The sequence below is a fragment of the Eschrichtius robustus genome, chromosome 13 (assembly GCF_028021215.1).
Source record: "Eschrichtius robustus isolate mEscRob2 chromosome 13, mEscRob2.pri, whole genome shotgun sequence".
NCBI classification, from domain to species: Eukaryota; Metazoa; Chordata; class Mammalia; order Artiodactyla; family Eschrichtiidae; genus Eschrichtius; species Eschrichtius robustus.
The window spans coordinates 1,259,502-1,279,189 of NC_090836.1; the positions used below are offsets into that span (position 1 = coordinate 1,259,502).

The following is a 19,688-nucleotide window of genomic DNA, read 5'->3' on the forward strand; positions in this document are numbered from 1 at the left end:
CTCCCCTGGTCTGGGAACTAGTCCTCCTCTGTTCTGGGAACCAGTTAGTCTTCCTCTGTTCTGGGAACTAGTTAGTCTTCCTCTGGTCTGGGAACTAGTCGTCCTCTGTTCTGGGAACTAGTTAGTCCTCCCCTGGTCTGGGAACTAGTTAGTCCTCCCCTGGTCTGGGAACTAGTCCTCCTCTGGTCTGGGAACTAGTTAGTCTTCCTCCGGTCTGGGAACTAGCCCTCCTTGGGTCTGGGAACTAGTCAGTCCTCTTCCGGTCTGGGAACTAGTCCTCCTCGGGTCTGGACGCTGGGAGGGGCTGTGGGGAGGCCGCATCCATCCCCAGTGTGACCCAGCACCGTCCCCTCCGTGTCCCCTCTGCCAGCTCCCGTCCAGGTCCCAGAAGCTGGTGGGCGGGAAGGATGCAGGGCCACAGATCCGGCCGAGACCCCACCTTGAAGAGCTGGACCCCGATGCAGGCGAACATGAACTGGAGCAGCGTGGTGACGATCACGATGTTCCCGATGGTGCGGATGGCCACGAACACGCACTGCACCACGTGCTGCAGGTGGACAGAGGGCGTCGGGTCCGGGACCTCGGCTGAGTCCCCTTTGCCACGAGCCTCTCAGAGGAGGTGCGGGCAGCCCTTTGCCACGAGCGGGGCAATCAGACCCAAAGGGGCAAAGCGCCCTCCTAGGTCACAGGGTGATGGAGCCTGGTGAAACCCACGTCCCACTGGGCTCTAGGTGACCACAGGGACCAAAGCCCCGCTAACTTCCCATGTTCCGGGGGCAGCAATTCAGGGGCCTCATCACCACCTGGGGCTCAGGGTAGTGTGTGTGTCTCCTTTTGCAAAAGCTTTGCTGAGAAGTTGGGATCGTGAACGGGGCCTCTGCTGTGGCTCCGTGTATCACGGATCCGGGATGGGAAGTGGGGCTGAGGTGCTGGCAGGAGGGTCCCGGCTCCGACCCGGGAGCCTGTTGTCCCTGTCTCCTGCCTGCCCGTCACCTCACGCGGACCCCCGGGCTGAGGCTTGCTGGGTTGGGGGCGCCCGCCCAGGCCCACCCAGCTCACCTTCAGCCCCTTGGCCCTGTTGATGGCCCTCAGGGGCCTGAGCACCCTCAGGACTCGCAAGATCTTCACCACGTTGATGGCACTGGACCTGGGACAGAGGACGGGCGGGGGTGAGCCTCTCCTGCTCCTGGTCCAGCAGCAGAGGAGGGTGAGCCGCTTCCTGGCAGGAAGTCCCAGCCCAGATGGAGAAACTGGGGGGTCTGCTGGGGACTTTCTCGCCCCAGCACCATTTCCTACTCTCTTCTCCCACTGCAGGGACCCAGAGCCGGCCGGGGAGCCGGGGACTTTCTTGTTGGTGAGCAAGTCATGGGAAAAGCATTTACCGTGAGCCATTAGCAGTATAATGTGCTACGCGGGGGGTGTTTACCATGCCGAGGACATGTAGGGCGAGGCAAGGCTCCACCAAACCCCGGCCACTGAGGATACACTTCCTAACTTTGTTGGGCCCTAGCTTCTACATCTGTAAAACGGGGCAGTGATCACCTCACGAGCTTGTTGCAGGGATTAAATGAGAAAACGCACACGGACCATCTAGCAGCCTAACTGGCACATGTTGTGATGTGAATCCATGGTGGCTTTTATCATCAGGAACTTGAAGAAATACTGTACACATGCGTGGAGGAGAATACTGACTTTGGGTGGAGGAGATACCTGGTGCTCACCTGCAAACCCAAGTCCCAGGTAGCTGCCCATCACGCTCACTCTGTGCACAGCACACCCAGGCCTAGAGGCAACGGCTCCGACACCGCAGACTCCGTGCACCTGGGACGCCAGGGCCCAGCCGGCTCCCCTGGGAGCACAGGCCACTGCTGCCCTCCAGGGGCACGCAGGCCCCTCACCCCGGCGGGTTGGCAGATTCTCTGAAGTGTCCCTCACCCTCACCCTCACCCACTAGCCGCCTTTGGAGAGCCTTTACCCTCCCTGGGACCTAAAACACGCGGTCCCATCAGCAAGGGCTGACCTCACTCCTCCCGTGTCAGGACGCCGTCCGCTCGAGAGTGGGGTGGGGCAAGTCCTATGTCTCTGGTTCACGACTCTGTGATCACAAAGGAATCAAAGGGCTGCCGGATCCACCCCAGCATCTCAGGGACAATGGGAGGGATGGAAAGGCCAGACAGAGGGGGGAGTTCTTGGCTCAAGGTTAAGAGTGATTTAGTGGCAGTGATGGGATTAGACCCACAGGCTCACAGGCAGACAGCCTGGGGTAAAATAACGATGATCCCAGCAAAGGGTCTCACTCTGAATGCCCCCAACTCCGCTCCTTCTAGGCCGACCACGGGGACAGCCTCTGGATGGAGCCCCAGATGCCTCTGCTCTGCCACTGGGGTGACCCGGGCCAAGTCTCAGGTCCTGACCTCAGTTTCTCTGTCTATAAAACAGTGATAACATCACTGGCCCTGCCTGCCTCATGGGTCCCGTGAGGGTCAGAGAGGAATGTGTAGGGAAAGTGTTTTGGAAGTTAAAGTATAGGGTCAGCACTATCAGGTGGTAGAATTCGGGAGAAACTACAAATCAGATCCTTTTAAACCTGAGCACGGTCACAGCCTTGGTTGCAGGTGGAATTGTCCGGAGAGCGTTTAAAATCCCTCAGGCCCTGGCTGTAGCCCAGACCAATTAAAGCAAAGCTTGGGGGGTGGGAGGGGTCCGGGCAAAGGTCTTGTTTTAAAGCTGCTCCGGTGATTCCCCTGTGCAGCCAGGAGTGAGGACCAGTCCTTCTTCCCTCTCCCTCCCTCTCCCTCCCTCATCAGGGGCTCTGACTGGAGACCGGAGAGGAAGGGGCGGGGGGAGTCAGGGCTGGCCGTGGCCATGGCAGGCCTGGGCTGAGGGTGCCCGCGGAGCCGGTGGGAGGGCCCTGGAGACCTTCCTCTCTCGTAACTGGGCCGGGTCCGCCTGCTGGGCGAGATCCAGACATGGAAACAGATCCTCGCTTGGGTCAATGTACCCCAAGGGTCCCACCACTGAGGACCGAGACGCCAAAAGCCACAGCCGCCGGCGAGGCCCCATCCCGCTCCCAGCCTAGTTCCACCGTGGCCACAGGGAGGCCTCCCCGCCACCAGCTGTCCTCTCCCCCCACCCCTGGCTCCCGGCTGTCGTCTCCGACACTGTCCCCCATCCACGCCTCCCTCGGGGGCCAAGGGGCCCCACTCACTGGATGCCGAAGGAGATGAGGGACACGCTGACCACCAGCAGGTCCAGGATGTTGAAGTAGTTCCGGCAGAAGGAGCCCTTGTGCAGGAAGGCCCCATAGGCGGTCATCTGGGGGGACATGGGGAGGCGCGGCATGAGCAGCCCCCTGGGCTCCAGAGACCCCTCACCCCACCCCTCCCCACGCGGCATCTCCGGCCGGGCCCAGGTGAAGAGCAGGGAAGTGACGGAGGGCTGGGGGGCAGGCAGGACAGGAGGAGACACGGTGCCGGGAGCGTCTGCTGCTGCAGCCCCTGAAGGCTCCCCGCCCAGGACTGTCAGCGGCCCTTCAGTCCTGCATCTGCAGCCCTTGCGCCCCTGTACGCTCAGGTCCCCCCCCCCCCCCTCCTCCAAGCTCTCTCCACCTCAGGGCTCGCCTAGGACACGGTCCTCTGGGGGGGACCCCCAGTGGGGACCAGCCACCTGGCTTCCCAGGACTTTCCTGGTTTAGTCCCAGGCAATCCCTCAGTCTCGGGCAGACCCTAACGCCCGAAGTTCCACCAAGGACGCTGGCAACCCGCGTCCGTCCACAGCCTCAGGCAGTGCTGATGACCTATGCCTAGTACTCTTAAGCTCCATTCTACTGTCTGGTTCTGGAGCCGTGTGTTCAGAGGGGCCGTGGGCACCACAGTAAGAGCACTGCTCTGGAGCCAGGCCACCTGAGTTTGAAGCCCACCCTCTGCACTTTGAGTGCCCGGGGCAAGTTACTCAACTTCCCTGAGTCTCATCTGAGAAATGGGGCAACGACATCCTCTACCCTGGAGGGTTGTAAGCGCCCTCGGGAATTACATGTAAAGCCCTTAGGTCACTGTCCTGCAGGTGGCAAGCGCCATGCCAGGCGAGCTTCTCTACAGAGGACCGGACTCGGCCGGAGCGCCAGGCCTTGGATTCCGGGTCCCTCCTGTGACGGGGCACGATGCTCAGTGGCCCCCTCTGTAAAGTCGCGTCCCCTTCCCTGCCGTTGTGAGGCGCCTGCTGGAGAACCACGTGAACGCCCCTCGGAGACTGAGAAGGGACCACGTCAGGGGTGATGACTGTCTCGGGTTTGCTGTCACCACCCCCCTCGGAGCTCAGCCTAGAGCCGCTGTTGAGGCCCCACAAACACCGGTCCGATTTCCTTGACATGAACTAAGGGCCAGTGGACTTCCAGGTGAAGGGCTGAAGGGTCACAGCCGTGAAGCGACAGCCAAAGGGGGAAATTTGGAGCTGACGGCTTAGAGCTTGGGAGCAGCTCCCTGGTCACCTGGGGCCCCATCTATCTCTTTGGAAACAGAGCGTGCGCAAGGCAGCCTGTCCGCGGAGCGATTCAAAAGCAAACACAGGGGAAATTGGCAAAAATAGCTCTTGGAACCTAATTCTTCCCACTTACGTCCTGCAGGAGGGGGTCACAGGGGACTCAGGCACCTGTGTCCTGCAAGAGCTTCCAGAAGTGAGTGGATTATGTGAAGGGTTGCAGGGGAATACAGTTGGAGATCTGTCCCAAAGGCCTGCCATCTGGAGGGGCTGCTGCCCTGTCTCTTGGTGGAGGTCTGGGCCCCCGAGTGCGGGCCCGGGTGCTTCCATGGTTTGTGTTACCTGAGAGGCCCTGAGCCCCAAAGGCTGGCGAGTGTGTGTGTGTCTGTGTGTGTGTGTGTGTATGCAGGCCATCCGCCCAGGCAGGGCCAGAGGGAGGGTGGCCATAGGAGAAAGGGCAGGTGGACGCTGGGAAAACGGGGCATTTATTTGAAAGTTCCCTGTGACATCCAGGGAGTCAGGGACCCAGTGCAGGATCCCCCTTTTACCCTGTCTGCTGACTGCCACCCACCCCACTCCTGCTCCTAAAGTCCTAACCTTTGCCCAGGAAGAGCCTCGCTGGGGAGAGAAAAGGGTTGAACTCTGGGCTGGGAGGGCAGGACGCCCCCCCATCCAGCCAGCTCCTCTCCAGGCAGCTATGCTGCTCATTGAACGCATCTTACCTCCTGCGATCTCTACTCGCGGGTTCTGGTCCCACCTCCCTCCTCCTCTAGGTGACAGCCCTTGGCATCACTCAGGCCACCTGTCCTGGTCCCACAAGGCTAAACGTGCCCAGGCCTTCCAACTGTCCCTGACACTGGACACCCCTCCTGCACGACGGTCACCTCCGCCGGGCAGCATGCCGGGCCCACAGGTGGGGCAGAGGGACCCGGGGGAAGAGGCGCAGGCAGTGTCCTGGGGCTGGGCTCCACCTAGAGGCACAGTCAGTCAGCGTAAAAGCGGGAAGCAGAGGGAGAGGGTGGGCGGAAGAGAGGATCTCGCCAGGACCGTGCTTGTAAGGAGACGGCAGCCTTGGAGGAAAAGGAGCACCGTTGAGGTCCACCCGGGGGCTCCGGGGAGGGTCTGAGACCGGGAAAGAGTGTGGTGTTTGTGTGCCTCCCTGAGTCTGGAGTCCAGGGAAGGGCGTCCACGCAGCCGGGCGGCCCTGGTTCCCTCTCCCCACCCCCGGGGTCAGAGAGAAAACCCGAGGAACACTCCTGGTTTCCTCTTGGTTAATGTCTGGTTAGCTGGAACCAGGGGGTCTGGACAAAAAAAAAGAAGGCACGCGAAAGTGACCACTCAGGTTGTATGTGGATGTGACAGGCCGTCCCCACCTGAAGGAGGCCGGGAGGGAGGGTCTGGGGCTGCCACACGTGCAGGGTGGGAGGAGCCCGGACCCGGGGGAGGCACCGAGTGGAGCAGCCCCGCCGACCGTGGTGAGGGTGACCTCCAGGCCCTGGGAGAGAACGGTAGTCACACACACTCCCTCGACTCGGAACTCGCCCCCGAAGCTCGGGTGGCCTGGGAAACTTGGAAACCCTAACAGAGTAGATGTAAGTAATATATTAATTGTATATTAATAGAAATAACAAAATAAAGCTTGGGGCAAACGCCTGCCATCCGAAGCTGCTCAGACGTGGGCTCTACCGTGCTGGGGTCACAGGGCTGGAGTGGGTCCGGGCCTGGGGGTCCAGCCCCTCAGCCCTGGGCTCTGGGCTCCACACTGAGCCCTGGAGGACATGGCTCCCTCCTCCAGGCCCGGGGCAAGGGGCGAGTCACCAGAGCCTTGGGGGTAACCCAGGGCTCAGAGGTGTCTACAGGGTCTGTCCAAAGCCCTCGGTTGGGACACTGGCCTTGGCCCCGTGATCACCGCCACACAGGCCTGTGCTGACAACAGGCATCCCGAGGGCACAGGCAGGGTGACTCCTGGAGGCCCCTGAGCTTTCCCACTTTGGTTGTTCGTGTGGCATCTCCTCTGGGCAGGAGGAGGAAAGGACGGTTCCAGGCCGGGGCAGGCGTGGTTTCCAGAGGCGGTGGGGGGCGGGTGGCGCCCGGCCAGCATCAGTCCGACACTGTGCACAAGGCACAGAGTGAGGGGCACAGATTCCTCCAGTTTCAGACTTGAGAGTAAAAACGCGTGAAAGAAACAAGAGGAAAGGGGCAGAGCACAGAGAGAGGAGGCTTTGCTGCGTGCGTTACCTTGAGGATAATTTCTAACGTAAAGATACTAGTGAAGACATAGTCTGCGTTGCCTAGGATCTGAAAGATAAGCACAACCAGATTAGTGGCTCCGAGTGACCGGACAACAGAGCGTGTGTTAGCAGCAGAGCAGCGACAGCCGGACAGGACAGGGCAGGACAGGGCAGGAGCAGGGGGCACGCATTACCTTCAGAGCAATTTCAATGGTGAAAATGGTAGTGAAAACAATGTCAAAATAAAACAGAATCTGTAAAACAAAGAGACACAGGGTGGGGATGGGGCAGGGACGGGAGAAGCAGGACGGGAGGAGGGGTCACCAGCAGCGGAGTCACACGCCCAAAGCAGGGAGCCTTTCCATGGGGACACAGTGGAACGGGTCAGAGGACCAGAGGCTCTGGCACAGCACTGGGTCCTGAAGTCCCCAGATCTGTGAGGGGAGCTTCCAGGGCCGACCCAACTGGTTCTGGGTCTGGTTGGGCGCTTTTCTCATGAATTCAGTTTACTTACAAACCCAAATCAGACCGCTGGGATGCTTGTCAAAAGGACAGCGTGGGGTTTGCTTTTCTTTGCATGAAGATGCAAAACGCTTAATTCGCATTGGCGTGACGAGCTAGCCTCTCACGTTCGTGGGACTCTACACTGCCACTGTGCCCTTCAGGGTGCGGAAGGGTGCACCCCAGGCTAGGGGTAGGCTCCGGGGTTCATGCTTTACTACGTCTCAGGTGACGGATCAGAGCGAGGGCCAGCGCCTTTCCCAGTAAGAAAGCTCTGGACCACGCAGGCTGCAGGACCACTGGCTGGTTTGGCAGGTGGTGGACTCCTCCCTTCGTGCCCACTTGGCTGGGATTTGATAAAGTTTCGAGGCTTCGAGATATGGCAGGTCTTACTCTGGCCTTTGATGTAGGTCACCAGAGCCTGGGGTGGTCTCCAAATTTAGTTTAGACTTTGCAGAGGGTCACTGAGGCCCTCCTATACGAGGGCGGCCTCATCAGAGCACCTGTCTGCCACTGCCCCCCGGGGGCCAGGACAGGCCAGTGTACCTCGGGGCAAAGTGTAAACCGCTCAGTTCCAGGGAGGTGGGCCCCCGGGGCACATCCGCAGGCCGTGGAGTCTGCTGTGGCCCGTCAGGCTGGCCCGGGGCGCTGGGCTCATGGTCTCCTCCTGCTAACGGTCCTAAGCTGGGTTTCCACCCAGCTCTCATCTCCTAAGGAAATGTCTGCTGTGCCTCTGACACCGAGATGTGGGCTGGGCTCTGGACTGAACTGGGGGGCTGGGCAGCCCCAGAAGCCGGGGGCCACACGGCGGGGGCGGGGCGCAGGGGCCGAGGTGCCTACGTGGTTCCTGAAGGAGGTGTGCTGGACGGGGTCCTCGGCAGCCAGGGAGATGCTGCTGAGCAGGATGAAGAAGAGGATCAGGTTGGTGAAGATGGAGTCGTTGACGATGCGATGGCACTGGAGACGGAACCTGCAGGGGAGCGGGGGTGGAGGGGGGTGGTCACACGGGGCCGGGGCCTCCGCTCCTCCGGCCCCGAGTCGTCCTGCTGCAGGGAAGCGACAGCCTCACCGCCCGCCACACCGTGTGCCCACCCACAGGGCCTCGGGGCAGCGCCTGAGACCTTCGGCAACCCCTACATTTCGCACACTGCCGTGACATCATCCACCGGCTTTCGTTTGGGGATGTCTTTCCCATCATTAAAAATAACGGCTTTGGGGCTTCCCTGGTGGCGCAGTGGTTGAGAATCTGCCTGCCAGTGCAGGGCACACGGGTTCGAGCCCTGGTCTGGGAAGATCCCACATGCCGCGGAGCAACTGGGCCCGTGAGCCACAACTACTCAGCCTGCGCGACTGGAGCCTGTGCTCTGCAACAAGAGAGGCCGCGATAGTGAGAGACCCGCGCACCGCGATGAAGAGAGTGGCCCCCGCTTGCCACAACTAGAGAAAGCCCTCGCACAGAAACAAAGACCCAACACAGCCAATAAATAAATAATAAAAGTGTTTAAAAAAAAAAATAACGGCTTTGTGAGATCCGCTTCACGTGTTTGCGTACAGGGAGCAACAGAGCCCCCCAGAAGCGTGGGCACCGCAAGACTGGTGAAGCCCAGACTCCGAGGAGACCTGCTTCCGTGGCAGTAAGTCAATCCCGCGCCTCGGCACAATGACGAAGAACGACACACCTGACCCCGAGCGCTCACGGTAGATCCTCGGACGCCGAGGGTGTCATTTATACTGTCTCATCTCGACAGTAGGAGGGGAGAAGGGTGTGATTATCATCTTCATTTTATAGATAAAAACCACTGACACCAGGAAGGACAGGCTTGCCCAGACACTGTGTGTGTGTGTGTGTGTGTGTGTGCGTGTGTGTGTGTGCATGCGTGTGTGTGTGTGTGTGTCTGTGTGTGTGTGTCTGTGTGTCTGTGTGTGAGTGTGTGTGTCTCTGTGTGAGTGTGTGTGTCTCTCTGTGTGTGTCTGTGTGTGAGTGTGTGTGTGTGTGTGTGCGTGTGTGTGTGTGTGCGTGTGTGGGGCCAGGGCTTGAACCCGGCCTTCAGGCTTCTGCTCCTGGCGCGTGGCTGACTAAATGCTCTGAGAGAGCTTACTGATGCAGAAGCACCAAATCCTGGAAAGGACAAGCTTTCTGAGACAATTCTGGTTTCACGAGAGTTAGGAAAGGTCTGCAGCGATCCTCCCCAAACAAACAAGCCAATCCACCGAGCTGGGGTCTGTGTGGCATGCAGCCAGGATGGGCAGAGGCGCCTGAGGAGGCCAGTGGCAGCACTGCTGTCAGGAAACTTCGAGCCAGTCGGAGGTGGGGCAGAGGAGCCCGGGACCCCTAGGCGGAGCCAGTGTCCTCAAGGAGCATCTGGAAGAAAGCTTCCCAGTCCTAATTTAGGTCCGTGGGAATCTTGCTGATTAAGACGAAGTATTGAGGTCACAATCAAAGATCATTAAACACTCAAGAAGATAAGCCACTAAGATGGGAATCAAAGAAACTACAAATAATTGACTTAGACGGCCCCTCCCCAAAGACTGTGTATATTGGAAACATCAGACACACATTATAGAACAGCTATATTTGAAATGTTTAATGGAATAAAGGATTTGACCACAAAGATGATGAATCAACAAGAAACTCAGACATAGACAGATGGAGCTGGAAAACCAAGCAAGACCTGGAACTGTCTGAAGTGAAAAGATATAAGCTGATGTGAAAACTGGTTTACACAGTAACATAGAGATGAAGAGAGAATTGAGAAATTGGAAGATATATCTGAAGAAATGACCTAGAATTCCAACCGAGAGACTAAGAGATGAATGATATGAAGATGTGAATGTGTGAGCTGGGAAGGACAGAATGGGAAGGTATAACTTGTGTCTACTTGGACCAGCTGGAGAGAAGGAAGATGAGGCAGTGTGTAAAGAGACTATCCTGCAACTTTCCAAGAATTAGCTATTCTTTTCCTAATCTTTAATGTCGTTCAAGAACTGACAAAAATATAAATCCATAGACTTAAGAAGCATAACATATTCCAAGCAGGATAAATGGAAAGAAATCCATGGTGGTAAAAGTGCACAACCCCAGAGACAGCAGATGATGTTAAACGCCGCTGGAGACAAGGGGCAGATTCTGACAAAGGAACAATCGTAGGAATTCCGACTTCACAGTGGAATAACACATCTAACACGCTGAAGGCTAAAACCCATCAGCCTGAAAGTGTGTACACAGCCAAACTACCTTTCAAGCACAAGAAATGAAAAGGATTACAGATAAACAGAGGCCAAGTGAATTTTCCATAAAAGAACTTCTGAGGAATGTACTTTAAGGAGGAAAGAAAATGACTGCCGAAGGATGGATTGAGATGCATAAAAAATGGTGAACAGATAAAATAGTAAGTGGTATGTAAATCCAAACACACGCTGTCTACACAGGTACTCATGTCTGACTTGTCGTGTTGGAAATAAAGATCGGGACCAAAATACTCATCCACCATAACACGTTAAGGTAGGAGGGCTGGGAGGAGTTAAAGTAGTGTAACTATTTTAACTCCTTCTATTTTGCAGGAGAAGGTTTAGGACCTTGTTCAACTTTAGGCTTTGTTAAGTTAAATGTAATCACCAACAGAATAGAAATAGAGTTTACACATTTCACAAAATGGAGAGAAAAACAAACCCAGGTCTTCTGATTCAGAATCCAGGACCCTCTTCCCTAAATCCGTGCCTGTTTACACAAGCTGTGGGGAGCTGGGAGAGTCCCAGGCCCACCCAGAGGCTGGAGGGCGCTGACACCTGCCGGGCTTGCGTCACAGAGAGCACGAAGCCCCGTCCACACACCTGTTGTTTGGGCTGAAGATGAAGAAGGCGCTGGCTTCTGGCATGGGCACCGCCTTCTCCTTCAGGTGCAGCTCAGAGAGGGGGCGTGGGCGGGGGCCCACGGGCATCTCAGGCTCCTCCTCATCCTCTTCTCCTGCAAGAAAAAAGCACCGCTCTAAATAGCTCCACGGCTCCCGCTTATTTTTACCACCGTGCTGCTTACTTCCAGATGCCTTCCTACGGACAGGAATCAGACATCATCCACATCTCTGGAAACGAAGGGGACCAACCAAGACACCCAGCTCTCTCCCCGTGGGCATGGCTGGAGCTCATCTCTGCTAGAGGAAGACTCCCCAGCAGCACACGAGAGGGGGCTGAGAGTAGGGTGACCAACTCAAAACCTGTCCTTGTTTTTAAATGGAAATTCCCACATCCCAGGAAACCCTCAGTCCCCTGCAAATCGGGGTGGTTGGTCATCCTAGTTGTCAGGCACTAGCGACAGGTGACCAGGTGACACTGGGGCACTGCCAAGTGTCCTCGCCCTTCTGGACTGCAGGCAGGGGAAAGGGCGTGGCTCAGCTGACCTGACACCCCGGCAAACAACCCCATCCTTGAATGTTTCAGGAGCTTAAAGTCAACATTCTCCCTATGCCTGAAAATACAAGAAAACACTGTGCTGCAGGGCAGTCGGGCCGTAATCCTGCCCTAACAGGCCCTCCGTCCAAAGGTCTAGACGCTGACACCAGTTACAGAAGCATTTTGTTCACCAGGCCAGAGGCCACACTGAATGTGGACCACAGGCAGACAAGCTCACTGGCCATGGAAGGAAACTGCATACCCGGTTCTTGTCCAAGGTACTTAAAAATGTTTAGAAGGGGATGGAAGTTAGGAGCATGCCTTGATCCAAATCTTGGTTCTGTTTCTTTCTGGCTGTTTAAGTTAGTGTCTCTGTGCCTCAGTTTCCCCATCCGTGAGATGGGATAATAGCACGTATGTACCTCAGAATGGTGCTATTACAATCTCCACCCATGGTAGACACTCCAAGACTGTAAATTAGTGTCTAGCATCTTCCTCAGTCTGTCTGCTCTTTGCCTGTTATTTCCCAGAAGACTTTCCACTCACATCAAACTATTCTCTGAACACTCACTGTAGTGGGCTGAATAGCGTCCCCCCAAATCCATGCCCACCCGGAGCCACAGGATGTGACCTTATTTTGGAAAATGCATCTTTGCAGATGTCATTAGCTACGATGCTGTCACAGTGGACGAGGGTGGGCCCTCGTTCCGGGGACTGTTGTCCTTGTAAGGAGACACGGGGAAGAAGGACGGAGGCAGAGATGGGGGTGAGGCTGCAACAGCCGAGGAGCTCGAAGGGACTGCACTGGCCGGCAGGGTGGGGACTCTCCCCAGAGCCGCTGGAGGGAGCTCGGCCCTGCCGGCATCTCGATGTCTGGCTTCCAGGCTCCAGAGCTGTGAGAGGATGAAGTTCTGTTGTTGAAGCCCATGTCCGGGGGCCCCATGAAGGCGGCTCACCTCTCTCCTTGCTTGACCTGCCCGTCAGCCCCTCCGCAGAGCTGTGGGCACCCCCGGCTCAGGCAGCGCCTTCACCGGCCTTCCTGAGTCCCTGCACCCAGGAAGGACCTTCCCGTGAATCCCAGCAGCACCTCCGGCCTCCCACACCCACCTGGCACTTGGGACAAAAACGCCTCGGATGCGTGACTTTAAATGTACCTGGCTCCATCTCTTCATGTGCTGAAAGCCCTGCAGAGAGAAACCCCCTGGCACGTGGAAGCCTCATTTCCTGCTGATGATTTAACAACACTGGCTTTACGAGGAAGGGGACTGTGCAGAAGGTCCGGTGGAGAGATGGCTCTGGGCAGTGGACCTCGTGGACCAGCCACAGGTCTGTGCTCCCTCCCGGTTACCACGGAACCAGGTGGGGCGGAGCAGAAGAGCCTGGCATGGAAAGCGGTTCTTTATCAAGCAAGAGGCAACCAACGACCCAAGGCTTCTCTGGAGGACCAGCAGATCACAGGCACAGATCAGATTCCCTCCCTCGAGTAATTAGAGCTGACCGGCAGGCAATGAATATTTTCAGCAGAAGAGCGGCACACAATGGAAGATGGTGTCCAGGAGAGGCTTGAAGCTTCCTAACTAACCTTGGCAAGGTCTCCTATTAAAGCAAAATCAGTGAAGCCAGAGTGGGCTTACATCATGGCATCTATACGTGGAATTTAACTGGAGGATCTCAGGTCCCGCCTGGCTCTGTCCTCTTTCCAGTTTTGCTCTAAATGACCCAACACTTTCTTATTCAGGAATATCTGAGAACAGGTAATTGAATGCTTATTTAATCACCTGTGTTTACAGAAAAACACGTTTGCCAGGTTTGTGCGCCTCTAAGGTCCTTGTGGAGAATCGTGTGTACTCTTTTGTCCCGCAAGAGATGTTTAAGAGGAAACTACTGCGGAAGGACAAACCAAACTTGTAAAGGGTCAGAAGGTTGCCGGCACATGATGCTTTGCATGTGCGACGCGTGAGGAGAGAGGTAACGGGTTAGGGGAAGTCAGGTAGAGCTCCTCCTGGGGTGGGCAGCCAACCGCCCAGACGCCCGAGGCCCGTGGAACCCCTCGCTGCTGTTATCTCATCGCAGCTCTCAGAGGCTTGGAGAAGCGGGGAAAGCAAGGCCCGGCCGCTTTCCAGATGGCGCTTCCAGAACTCAGCAGGAAAAACGTGGCGGGCAGAGCTAAACGCCCACCCTCGGGCCTTGCCGCCCCGGGCCCCATGCTTACCGCGGTGATTCTGCTCACGGCCGGTTCAAGTCAAAATACTGTTTCTGACACCTCGGGCGCACAGCGCACTGGACGCAAAGCCATGGCCTTGCCCTCAAGGAGCATCCAGGCCTCCGTGCAGCCCCAGAGTCCAGCCGCCCTAAAAGGCCAACCTGCAGAGCAAGGCTGGGACGCACTCCCCGCGCTGACACCTTCTCTCAACTGGCTCAACTCGGCCCTCAGAGCCGCCTTCACCCTCCTGCCTCTCCAGCTTCTCTGTCCAGCCGGCCTTGCCTCCAAACACCCCCAAGGGCCGCCCCCTCTACATCTCCAGCTGGTTCCCTGCCCTGCTGCCATCATCCTGCCTGGACTGCTGCATGAGCATCCCCACTGCCCCAGCCTACTCTGTTTTCACACCACAGCCAGAGCGAGTCTTTTGCAAGGTAAGTCAGACGTGGGCTGAGAACCTCCTGTGGTCCCCCCAGCATCAGCTGGGACCCATCCCTCTGCGTGGCCTTGGGGGCTGTCCCACCTGCTCCTGCCCCGTCTCCTGCCCCACCCCCGGCCCTGTGCCTGCTCTGGTCCCACAGCAGACAGGTGCGACTGCCCGAGATTCTGTGCTTGCTGGTCCCTCCACCTAGAAAGCTCTTCCCTCAATCATCTCCACACACCTGGTTCCTCTGACTCAGGGTTCAGCCCAGAGGTCACATCCTCAAAGGGGCCCTAGTGACCACACAGCCAGGGCAGCCCCGCCCACTTGGTACCTCTAATACGGCCCTTGGTTTTATGCTCTTCCTGGTGTTTCCTTTCTGGTTGGTTTGCTTTCTTGCTCCTTGTCTGCCTCCCACTACAATGGGGGCCCCCGAGAGCAGTGGCCTTCTCTGTCCCCCATGGTCCAGGGCCCGGCACCCAGTAGGTGCTTTATAAGCAGTTATTAAATCAATGAATGGACGTCCCCCTGGTTTTGTCCAGCTCTGTGTCCATGAAAACAGGATGGTCCGGAAGTAACCTCTTCCCTCTCCAGCTCCCCGACTGCAGACCCAGTCGGGACCACCTGCTCTGCGACACCCCCGCCGCCCCGCCTCCCCGCACTGCTCTCTCCTGGAGCCCCTGAAGTAGCCCAGGCCTCTCCCACAGCGTCTGGACTGAGCCACACATTCTCTGGTGTCATCTCACTTCCTTTTCACGTGTGCTTACTAATTTTCAGCCCTTAGTGACTCTTCAGCACATCTGTATGTTCACTCAAATAAATGAATCAACTAGATAAAAGCACCATCTTGGCACAAAGCTTTCCTTCCTGGGTGAGGTGATGTTTCTAAAATGTAGTGTATACAGAGCTGGGAGGCTCCAACCAACCGGCGAGCTTTGCAGATTGAACCAGGAGGGGAGGCCTGAAAGGCCACTGCTGGGCAGCAGGGCTGCTTTGTGGGGACTAGGGACAGGCGCCTCCTGCAGGGGGTCCCGCAATTAACAAAACCTACCTAAGATCAGTTAGCTCCCCGTCCATATTCAATTTCCCCCCATTACCTCAAAATGTCATCTAAAAGTTTATTTGCTCATTTAGGATCAAGGCAAGACCCGCCCGCTGCATTCGGTGGATATTTCTGGTCTGTCTTTGAAATTCTGTAATAGTTTCCGCCCAGAAGGGCTTTAAGGCTTCAAAAGGTTTGGTGTCCGGCACACGGACACCCTTCCGCCCTCCTTTCTGTCCGAGCCCCAGGAAGCCAAATCCTCTTTCCCAGCAGACAGACTGCGGAGGGAAAGGGAAAAGGAGGCCGGGCGCGGTCACGAACACAGAAGGTTCTCAGGCTCCCGAAGGGGCTGTGACCCGACACAGCCCAACCTGTGCGGGGAGGGGTGTCAGCGAGACCCACGGTGCCTTGACGGTGTGTCGTGACTTTGAGCTTGAGGCTCGTGATAACATCTGCAATTCTCTGTAGAAGGAGGGCAGGTCAGGGCTCACACAGGGTGTGGTTTCCTGACGCAGGGAAGTGGCTCCTGAGGGGGGCTGATGGGCTCCTGACGTGAAACCCTCTCCAGGGGGCCTGCCTGCCAGTTTACGGACCAGACGGCAGAGCTCTGAACGCATCCTGCAGAGCAGCGAGCGGTGGTGGCCACGCTGTTCTCAGCACCGCCTTCCAGGTGAGGACAGGACAGATTTGGGATTTATTATTAAGTGAGCAAGATGCTGTGACATATGTTATCCTAACAAGTTATGTAACTTAATAATGATTTTACAACATAGGCTCTAATAAACCTTAAATGTATATGGAATCCAGCTTCCAAAAGACCCAAAGGCATCGCTCAAACACGACGCATTCAACCTTCTGTTGTTATTATGAGGAAACAAGGAGCAAAGTACCCTGCCCTCCAGAGGATAACCGGCAGTGCTGCAGCCGAGTCGGGGGGATCTGGCAGGGCCCCTGCTTGCGGGGGAACTGGGGCCAGCACGTGGCTTTACAGTTGGGTGTCCACCCCCAGACACCCCCCACCCCCAGGCCAGGCTGCGGGCTGGTACCTGTGGTTTCCGGGTTGGGGTAGGAACTCTTGTCCTCATTCTCGTTGGGCTGGAGGTCGTCCATGTTGATCTAGGCAGCCAAGGAGAGAAGGAGGGTCCAGTCAGACAACGTCCACAGCTTTAGAGGCTTCGGGTAGCCTTGAAATTGCCCCCTAGTCTAGGCTGGGCTGAGCTGTCGACTCAGAAACACACCCTTTTTCCTTTGCACACATCCCTCAGGACACCAGCAGAAGGCTGGCCTTCCTTCTCTCTGCACCCAGCTCTGCTGTCCACCCTCCCCAGCCCCTCTTCCCTCTCCTCCCCTGGTGTCTGGCCCAGGAGGACCGTGCCCTCCTCCCCTGGGCCTCGGCCCCTCACCTTGGTGGCAGGGGGGGACTCTCCATCCGCAGTGATGGATTTCAGCTCAATTTTCTCCTCCTTGGTCTCCTCCACGGCCGGCTTCTCCACCACCTCTTGTTTCTTCTCTGGGCTGGCAGTCCTGGCCGGTCAGCAGGAGGGAAAAGAAAGGGATGTTGGCCAGATTGATAGGGAGCTGCCCTGTGCTCTGTTGGGGCCCATGCCATGCGGCTCAATCACAGGGGCGCTGGGCCTCGCCTGGCTCTGTCCCAGCCCGGCTCTGTCCCATCCCGGCTCTGTCCGTGCCCGGCTCTGTCCCATCCCGGCTCTGTCCCCACCCGGCTCTGTCCAGCATTCAGTCGAAGAGTCCAGCTTCTCAGCGGCTCAGTCCCCGTCTAACCCAGAGAAAGGTTCCTGGAGAACCCTGCTCAGTACTCAGCAGAGGTGTGGCCTGTGACAGTCCACGTAGACAAGGACGAAGACAGAGTGGGGCCCTGGCTTGTCTTCTCATCGCTCCTCAGCTGGAGCTGGACCTCTCCCCTGAGCGGCTGCCGCCCCCGCCCTCCCCTCTACTCCCACCACCTCTCATGACCTCCCTTCTCAATAGAGAACCCGCCACCTTCCTGGACAGGTGGGGCCACACACCTTCCCAGAGCTGTAATTCACGGTGGTCCCCGCTCAGAGCAATGCCCAGGAATTAGGGGAGAGGCTCAACTCACACAGAGAGCCCCCAGCCAGCCCCCTTCCAGGAGGGATGGCCAGGCAGGGCGGAGCATCTCCTGAGCGCCGAGGGGAGCGGCACCCCAGGCTGGGCCGCGGAAGCCGGCGGTTACCTGGCCAGCTTCTTCCTCTCCTTCTCTTCTTCCTCCTCCTTCTGGGCAGAGGTGAGGCTCTCGGCGTCAGCCAGGTTGTCCACGGCAATGGCCAAGAACACATTCAGTAGAATATCTGTTTGTGCCCATTCTTAAAGAAAATGACCCTTGGACTTGGGGTTGTGGATGGGCACGGGGGCGGGAGGGGGCAGGACACGCGGGGGCAGAGCTCCCCCCGGGGAGGGGCTCCGAGCCCCATCACCCCACTAGCTTCCCGGGGTTTTCCGAGGGGTCGAGCGCAGGCCCGCTGGCAGGCTGGGGCCAGGGGCGGCGCGGTCGGCAGCCGAGCCTCGCTCTTTAACTGCCGGTTTCGAGATGACCGCCTGTGACTGACACCGTAAGCAGCGCTGCAGCGGGACGGGGTGCAGAGTGGTCATTACCGCCGCCAGGAGGTGCCCGCTCGCCCTGCCCCTCCTGCCGCGACCCTGTTCAGACAGAGGCCCTGGGAGGGTCCACCGAGCTCCTAACTGGAGCGGAGTTTGCCCTTTCTTCTCCCCCCACCCCAGACTCGGACGCAGGCACTGTGGGTCAGAGAACCGGATCAGAGTCCATCCAGCCGAGAGGTTAACGCTGGTCAGGCCCACCTTCCACCCCAGGCCCCGGGAGGCTCCGGCTCACACGGGGAGCGAGGGCCGCGGCCCCGCAAGGACAGGGGCTGGGCGTGCGCTATCCTGTTCAGCCTCGCCCGGCCCGTTAGGTCGGAGGCACTGCTATTTCCACCCCGTTCCCAGGACGCTAGGTGGGCAGCCCTGGGTGTGCCCGAGGCCGCCCGCTGGCCTCTGTGTCCACATCTTCTGTGATTTACTTTCCGAGCCCCTCTGCACACAACCCGCAGGGACAGGACGGGAAGAGGGGCGCCAGCAGCCCGGGACCCGGGAACCTGCCTGTGGCCTGTCCACCCTGCCTGCGGCTAACATCCCGCAGAGTGGCTTCAGAGGGAGGGACCCTGGCCCGAGAGCAGGGCGACAGGCGAACGTCACTTCCAGGGCGGAGGCTCTGTCCTCCCCGGGCAGGGGCCCTGGGCTGGCGCAGCCAGTGCGCACATCGGGGTCCGAGTGAGTGGCTGCAAGCACAACACCGGGCTGGGGGCTGCTCGCCTGGACCGCGGCGAGGATGCGCTCCTGGAATCGGAGGCTGGGGGGCGACTCGCATCCCCCCCTGGGCCCAGGCTCCCGGCTCCCACCCAGACACCTGCACCGCTGAGGTGGTCTGGGCTGGACATATTCTCCCAAGCCTGCTTGCCCTGGGGGGAGGGCCCTGGGTCCCCCCCCAAAGTCAGGACCTGCGGGGCACACCTATTGGCATCGAGCTGCAGGCTGAGAGCTGGGGCAGCGGGGGCGGGGTGGGGGGAGGCAGGAGCAAAGGATACAATTTCCACAGATGAAGAGGATGATGAAGTAAATACAGACTAACATCCCTGGAAAAGAGGGGCCGCCATAAGCCATGATCCCATCATACATCACCGAATTCCAGTCCTCCCCGGTCAGGATCTGAATGACACAGTCCCACCAATAAGGGACACAGCGTTAGACCAGCAGCAAACCCGAAACTCCCCTGCCCAGCCCCCTGCGAGACAGAAACGTCTGACATCTCTCTCTTCCTCCCCCGCCTCCTGCCCCCCGTTCTCCTCCCAGGGCTCTGAGCTGTGACCCCCTCAAGTCTAGCCCTCTCCTTAGACAGAGTGCGTGGCCACAGGCACAAAGTACCCGATTGACTCAAAGAGCTTCCTGGGCAAAACACCTCCTACCCCCAGGTACAGTGCTCAGTGGCTGACCCTCGAGTTAAGTCGTCAAGGTGAACGTGTCCACTAAGGGGCCCCAGGTCCCCCGGTTTCCTCCAAACGTGAGGACTTTGGGTACCATCTTTAAGATTTGGGCAACATCCACGTATTACCCAGTTTAATCTGTAAATCGAGCTACTTTTAAACTTAAGTGCTACTTTAGCTTGGCCCCAAGCCAGCATATCCGTGAAGTCACAAATTCGATGGTAGTCGTATTTTCCTGGGGGCAAGCGTGAAGGGTAGGAAAGACACCCATCCCCCTCCCCTCCCCAGCAAGGGCCGTCCACTTTCCTTTGTTGATATTTTGGGCTTCCATGTAGAATGTATTTGCATAAAGGTTTCCACAGCTAAGAAACAGGTTTTAAGCCGCTTAATTGGATCTTTTTTTTCCCCAGTG

General features: G+C 57.9%; 1 protein-coding gene across 1 annotated transcript in view; it reads right to left on the reverse strand.

The window, feature by feature from the left end:
- Window positions 1–19,688, reverse strand: part of CACNA1C (calcium voltage-gated channel subunit alpha1 C) — a 447,611-nt gene that overhangs the window by 91,652 nt on the left and 336,271 nt on the right. The window contains 10 exon segments of the mRNA XM_068562083.1: window positions 440–547; window positions 1,060–1,147; window positions 3,209–3,315; window positions 6,902–6,961; window positions 8,049–8,178; window positions 11,040–11,172; window positions 16,304–16,373; window positions 16,661–16,781; window positions 17,473–17,587; window positions 18,881–19,001. Coding sequence (XP_068418184.1) covers window positions 440–547; window positions 1,060–1,147; window positions 3,209–3,315; window positions 6,902–6,961; window positions 8,049–8,178; window positions 11,040–11,172; window positions 16,304–16,373; window positions 16,661–16,781; window positions 17,473–17,587; window positions 18,881–19,001 — 1,053 coding nt within the window.